This window comes from Oxyura jamaicensis, chromosome 2 (assembly GCF_011077185.1).
Source record: "Oxyura jamaicensis isolate SHBP4307 breed ruddy duck chromosome 2, BPBGC_Ojam_1.0, whole genome shotgun sequence".
Classification (NCBI taxonomy): domain Eukaryota; kingdom Metazoa; phylum Chordata; class Aves; order Anseriformes; family Anatidae; genus Oxyura; species Oxyura jamaicensis.
In genome coordinates, this window is record NC_048894.1 from 92,132,231 (window position 1) to 92,138,152 (window position 5,922).

Sequence of the window (5,922 nt, forward strand, 5' to 3'; positions counted from 1 at the left end):
ATTTAAGGAACAGGCAGCATGCCCCATTGCAATTTTGCATGCATGCCTGGGAAAAAAAGTAGATGACATAAATCGCATGCATAATCTCAGGAGACAATCATTTTAAATCTTAATTGGCTGCCTTTTAAATATCATTTAAGGTCTCGTTTTCCCTGCCTCTCTCTCTCTAGTTAAGAAGGTGTTGTGTCAAAGTCTATTACCTTGCTGGACGTCTCGCCTCTAAGTTTTTTTTTTTTTTTTTTTTTTTAAAAAAAAAAATAGAACCATCAGCAGAGGTTTGAGAGGTCGATAAAGCTTTTAGATTTGGAGATGTTTTCAGGGAGCCCATTTCCTGCGGCTAAGAGTTGTTAATGGAGCTTAAGGAATTATCTTATGACTCGGGCTGGGAGAGCCGTATATTTCTTCGCTCCTGTTCCCTTGTCGAGGCTGAATATGCTGCTGTCAAACTCGCTTAATGAAAAGTAACGCGTCGCTGATTACAGTTTTATTTGGGCTCTATGTAAAAAGCACTGTTAATTTAGCATCCCCTCCTTTGTGTGTTTGAATTTGCCATGGCTGAATGATTTAGAGTCTCTCAGTTTCAAGCCGTTTCTCTACGATTTTTTTCCTCTCTTTCTTTCTCAGCCTGCCTTTTTATTTCTGCTTTGTACAGCCATACGAGCTGCATGTCTTTCCCTTTCAGCCCTGTAGCCTCCTCTAAAATAGCTGAACCTGATCTTTGACTTGTGCTACTGAGTCAAATGGCAAAATTATTTTCTCATACTCTATGTTCATACTTTTAAAAATATTTTGAGAGATCACTGTATTTGACGGCTGATCTATAGATAAGGTTCCTGTACCAAAGCAAGAAACTGTGTTCCCTCCCCCACGATTTCTACAGACTCCTCTCACAGAAGTAACGTTTTGGTGTGTATGAGTTCATGCATACACGCACATCCCTATCTACCATATTTAATACTCGGCCGGTCCCGTAGTCCAGAGGGATCTGGTCTTATTATATAACGGGCAAAAAACTAACTCAAACTAGTTTTATAATGACAGTGATAAGAAAATTAAGAGTTAAAGCTTTGGTCCGATTTTGTCTTGGCTTCTGATATTTCAGTGTGCCTGTGCGTCGCCCCCAGTTTTGTCATCTTCATTTTAAGTCCTAGGGGGGAGGAGTTGCCTCCCAAATCACAAGCTGACAAAATCTCATTACTGACCACGCCGACGCCGCTCGGTAGTGACTTATAACGGCTAGTGTGTTACAGGTATGAATCACCTGTAAAATGCCAGCCCACTGGCTGCGTGCCCTGCTCAGCATTCCGCAAAGTCCGGCGCTTTGCGGGCCGAGCTAGGTCTTTGGCTCCGCAGCGTAGCAGCCCCCTTCTCGTCCCGGAAAGGGGCAGCTCATCCCTGAGCTCCGTGCGACGGCTCCACCTGCCCCGACCTTTGGAGCCCTCGCCTTTCATCTCTCTCTACTTGCCGCACTTGCCGTGTTGAAACCCAACGGGAAACTCGGTGTAACCCCACCCGGTTCTCGCATCCACGCAAACCTCCCTAAATTTCTCGGCTTTGAATCCCGCCCTCCCCCCACCCTCCCCAACACGGCACGCAGCCTTTACCCCCCGTGCCGATTGCCTCCACCAAAGGCTTGAGGGCAACCTGACTACCCGCCTTTCCTCCCTTTCCTCTTCCTCGCCTCCTTCATCCCCACTTCCTTAGTTGGGCTGAAAATAATTTGCTTTGTCTAAAGGGTTTCAGAGGCAAAGCTCGCCGGCCGCCCCGGCTGCATTAAAATTCCTGCCGGCCCAGCCTTGAGCTGAGATCGCGGCTCCCCGGAGACTCCACTTTCGCTATTACTGTCAAGTACCCTTGACTCTTTATTTTTGCCCTTTTATCTATTACAACTAATTCGAGTTCTTTTGCCCTTTTCAGTTTAAGACGTGGCTTTCTGTAAAGCCTCCCCCTGCCACCGAGCTCTCCGGGTGCAGAGCCTTTAGAAATTGAGGGGTTTACTGTCAAAATGAAAATTTCACTTCAAATTATCTTGGCTGATGCACGTTTTCCAGGCCGGGGGCTCCTGTCTGAGCCTTTTGACAGCCAGATCAGCAGAGGGGTTCAGTGATCTCGATAATATCATCCAAGAGAGCGAAAGTCAATACAATGACAGGGAATATGACTGGATACAATCCAATTACGGCTGCTCGCAGAGAGGGGAAGGGCTTGATCTGATCTCCGCACCCGGATTCCTTTATTCAGTCCTTGCACTAACAGGTCTCGCTAGAAACTTTGCTGGCTGGAGGATGTTATATTTTGGCTGGGTACTGCCTCGGTTGTATTTATCGTCGCCTTTAATGTATATGTGTCTATCCCCCGGGTTGCATTCTCATTTATCATTTATTTCAGACAGAAGGGGGGTGGGTGAAGACAGAAAGGCTCTTCTGCTTGTCCGGTGTCAGCTCGGTCCTTCGGGCATTTTCGCTTTTCCCCCGCAGCGCCGGGCGCGGGAGCCCAGAGATCTGGCCTGGTCTGGGTAAACCGGGGGCTGTTACTGCCTGGCAGCTTCTTTTCCGGCAGTTCTCCCCCCTCTCCCGGTCCGGGGATCGGGAAAAGTTTGTTCCCGTTCCGGGGAAGAGTAAGGGAAATCTTTTAAACGCCTGTTATCTAAATGGTAAATTGGCTGCGAGTGCTCCTGAATCACACGTCGAGAGCGCTCTCTCTCTCTCTCTCTTTTTGTTGGCTGCACTCTATTTAATGTCAAAACGGTAAAGCATCTGTCCTGAAGTGCTGAAATATTCATGGCGGATCAGCGATTCCCCATACCGGCAGAAGAGCTGGAAAGCTAAAGCGGTTGTTTAAAAGATCAAATTTTCTACGTGAATCAATGGCTCCGCGCGCCGAGGAGGAGGCGCCGCGGCAGAGCCGGGCCGCTTTGGGGGAGCCCCCGCCGCAGCCGGAGCGGGAGATGGCCTCGCCCCCGCGGGCAGCCGCGGGGACACCTGCGTCCCGGCCGGCGCCTCCGGCCCCTTCGGCAGCACCGCCGCCCTTTTCTCGGTACTGTCCGGAGTGCCAGCCGCCGCAGTCGCCAAACACAACGTCCCGTGCCTCCTCGGCAGCGGGGAAGGGTCTGCGGTGTGGGAGGCCCGCGGAGGCCACGGGGAGCGGCCGAGCCCCTTCCCACTCACGGCAGCCTGGTATCGGCCCTTAAAACAAGCTGAGGAGGGAATTTGGAAACCTGGAATATGCAAAAGGCCACCACACGTGTTACCTCTGAAACAGACAATTTATTGGAGTGAACATACCTTATAACATATTTCTCTTTTTTTTTTTGTCAAGATAAATTTGTGCAGTAGGTGTAAACTTAGTAGAAGTGCTGTTTGTGAATTATATGCTAACAAGGAAATTAGGAGGAAAAACTCTCAAAAAGTCTTTATAACTAATATCGGCATGCCTTAAATTAAATCTGAATTAAAATTCTCATTTGTAAACTTTCGGATGTAAACTTTGTAAGTAGGTCTACGCTATAGTACGTGCTTTTGGACATGGAATTAAATAACTTTCACGACATTGATCCCTTAAAGTCGCAGCCAGGAGAAATTAAATCTTCAGAAGAACAGTGAGTCGTCTGTCCTTTGAACTGAGCAAACTGAACTTTAAATCCTCGTTGTTAAAAAGGAAAAAAAAAAAAAAAGTTTTATATTTAAACTCTCACAAGTCTCTTTTCAGTGTAGCTGACTCTTCCAGTGCAGGGAAGTTCTTTGCCCCTCAGTGGGGCCGTTAAGAGCAAAACATTTTGCTTCCTGCTTTGGGAAATGCAATAAACTCCTTGCTCGAGTCGTGGTGGGCCAGGTTTGACAGCTGCCCCTTGAGCACGTTGGCGCCGTTACCCACCGAGCGTCCCAAGGCGCCCGTTTCCAGAATGGCTCCTTTGGTGGTAGCCCAGGACACTGTGGTGTTGCTCAAGGCTTGGTTCAAAGTACTGTGCCTGAACAGGGGGTCGTGAAACACCCCGTCCACCCAGTTCCTGAGGTTGGTGACCGGTGAATCCTGGTGCCTGTCGATGACATTGACAGGGGTGGAGACGGCGGTGGCGGCCGAGCCCCCCTGCCGCTTCAGCATGCATGAGGGGTACTCGGCCTGGTTGAGGGAGGTGGCGGTGTGCGCCAGGGACCAAATCCTGGGCTTCGCCTCCAGCAGCTGCTGTCCCTGCGGGAAGCACATTTTGGGCTCGCAGCCGCGGGGCCGGGCGCCGAGCAGGGCCGCCTCGCACTCCTCGGCCGCCGGCTTCAGGCAGTTGCGGGCCCTCTCCGCCTCCTCCTCCTCCTCTTCGTCGACGGCGGCCGGCAGTGGCAGCTTGGCGGGGGGCTCGGCGACACGGGGCGGGGGGCCGCCTCCCGGCAGCGGGTGCGGCAGCGGGTGCGGGAAGGGCCGCCTCATCTCGCACTCGGAGCTCTCCGACTCGGCGGCGTCCAAGTCCTCCAGGTCGCTGAGCTCCAGCTCCTTCTCCTCCTTGCCCGTGGGCTCTGCGGGAGGGGTGGGGGGAAGGGACGGCAAAAACAAGACACGCGGTCACTGGAGGCGCCGCTCTGCCCCGCGGGCGCCCCCGCCAGCGACGCCCGAGGCCAAGGGGGCGAGGCCCGAGGCCGCGGATGCGAGGCCCCCCCCCCCGGGGCCAGCTGGCGGCCGACCCCCCGCGGCCGCGCCGCTAAGTGCCCCTTCCTAGCAGGATACCCTCGGCTTTCTCGTTCTTCATTATCGCGTCTTCCTGCGAGCCCTCCTCCTCCTCCTCCTCTTCCTCGTAGGGCCGCTTCTCGTCCGAGCACTTGTTCCGCGGAGGCCAGGTCATCTTGTTCTCCTTCTTGAGCCGCCGGCGGGCGTTGGCGAACCAGGTGGAGACCTGGGTGAGGGTCATCTTGGTGATGATGGCCAGCATGATCTTCTCGCCCTTGGTGGGGTAGGGGTTCTTGCGGTGCTCCTGCAGCCAGGCCTTCAGCGTGCTGGTGGTCTCCCGGGTGGCGTTTTTCCGCCGCGTCCCGCCGTCCATCCCGCCGTACCTGCGAGCATAGCCGAGCACCCCCACCGTGACCCGGCGCCCTCGCCCCCCGACGACCCTCCCGACGCCCCCCTGGTGGCGGAAGCTCCCCGGGACCTCTCTGACACGCGGCGCCCTGACACCGCGGGTGGGGGCGGCAGGACCAAGGAGGGGACAAGCGGGCGAGGACAGCTCAGCTTCCAGGGGAGGCCCGGCCGAGGAAGGAGGAAGAGGGAGGGCTCGTTCAGCCACCAGCAGCACCGGGCGGTGCAAACCCCCGCTACGCCGCGGCGTTTGCGGGGAAGGAGGGAAGAAAGTGCCTGCCTTTATTCGGGGCAAAGTCAATGTCAACCTTTCGGGCAGCAGGACCGTCCTAGCGGCTCACAAACACCCAGAAATCCTGCTTTCCTGTTGTTTGCTCAGTCCTCCCCAAACAGAACACATCTGGGTGACCCCAGGGTGTAACTGTTAATAGAAATATATTTCCTCTTACTCATTTTATTAGTAATCTCCCCTATCCTTTTGTTCCTGAAATTGTAAATATATATATATATATAAACCTAATGCAGATGACACCGGACTGCAACTGAATATTTAATACACATCCTCCAGCAAAGGTCACCGGCGCCCAATGGGCCTCAAAGGTTGCACCGGCGTCTGAGCACCTTCTGCGCCCTGTTAAAGCTGATAAAGGCAGCAGGGCCTGCCGGCCACCTACTCCTGACTCCATGCGGGAACGAACTGAAGGAGGGGGCGTCGGAGGGGTCCACAGTCCCCCCCACCACAGGACCACGTGCGGAGGCTGAGAGGCGGGGAAGGGGGAAGCCGGCGGGGACCCGTCGGGGAGCGGCCGCTGGCCGAGGCTGAGGTCCGGGCAAGGGATGCTGGGGGGGGGGGGGGGGGGGGGG

At 54.3% G+C, this 5,922-nt stretch overlaps 1 protein-coding gene across 3 annotated transcripts in view; it reads right to left on the reverse strand.

The window, feature by feature from the left end:
• Positions 1–3,246: 3,246 nt before the first annotated feature.
• IRX4 (iroquois homeobox 4) overlaps positions 3,247–5,922 on the reverse strand; it is a 10,070-nt gene continuing 7,394 nt past the window's right edge. For all 3 annotated transcript variants that reach the window (XM_035319692.1, XM_035319690.1, XM_035319691.1), the window contains exons 5-6: positions 4,714–5,036; positions 3,247–4,505 (exon numbers count right to left, since the gene is read on the reverse strand). In XM_035319692.1, coding sequence (XP_035175583.1) covers positions 3,760–4,505; positions 4,714–5,036 — 1,069 coding nt within the window. In that variant the 3' untranslated portion in view covers positions 3,247–3,759. The remainder of the gene's footprint in view (positions 4,506–4,713; positions 5,037–5,922) is intronic.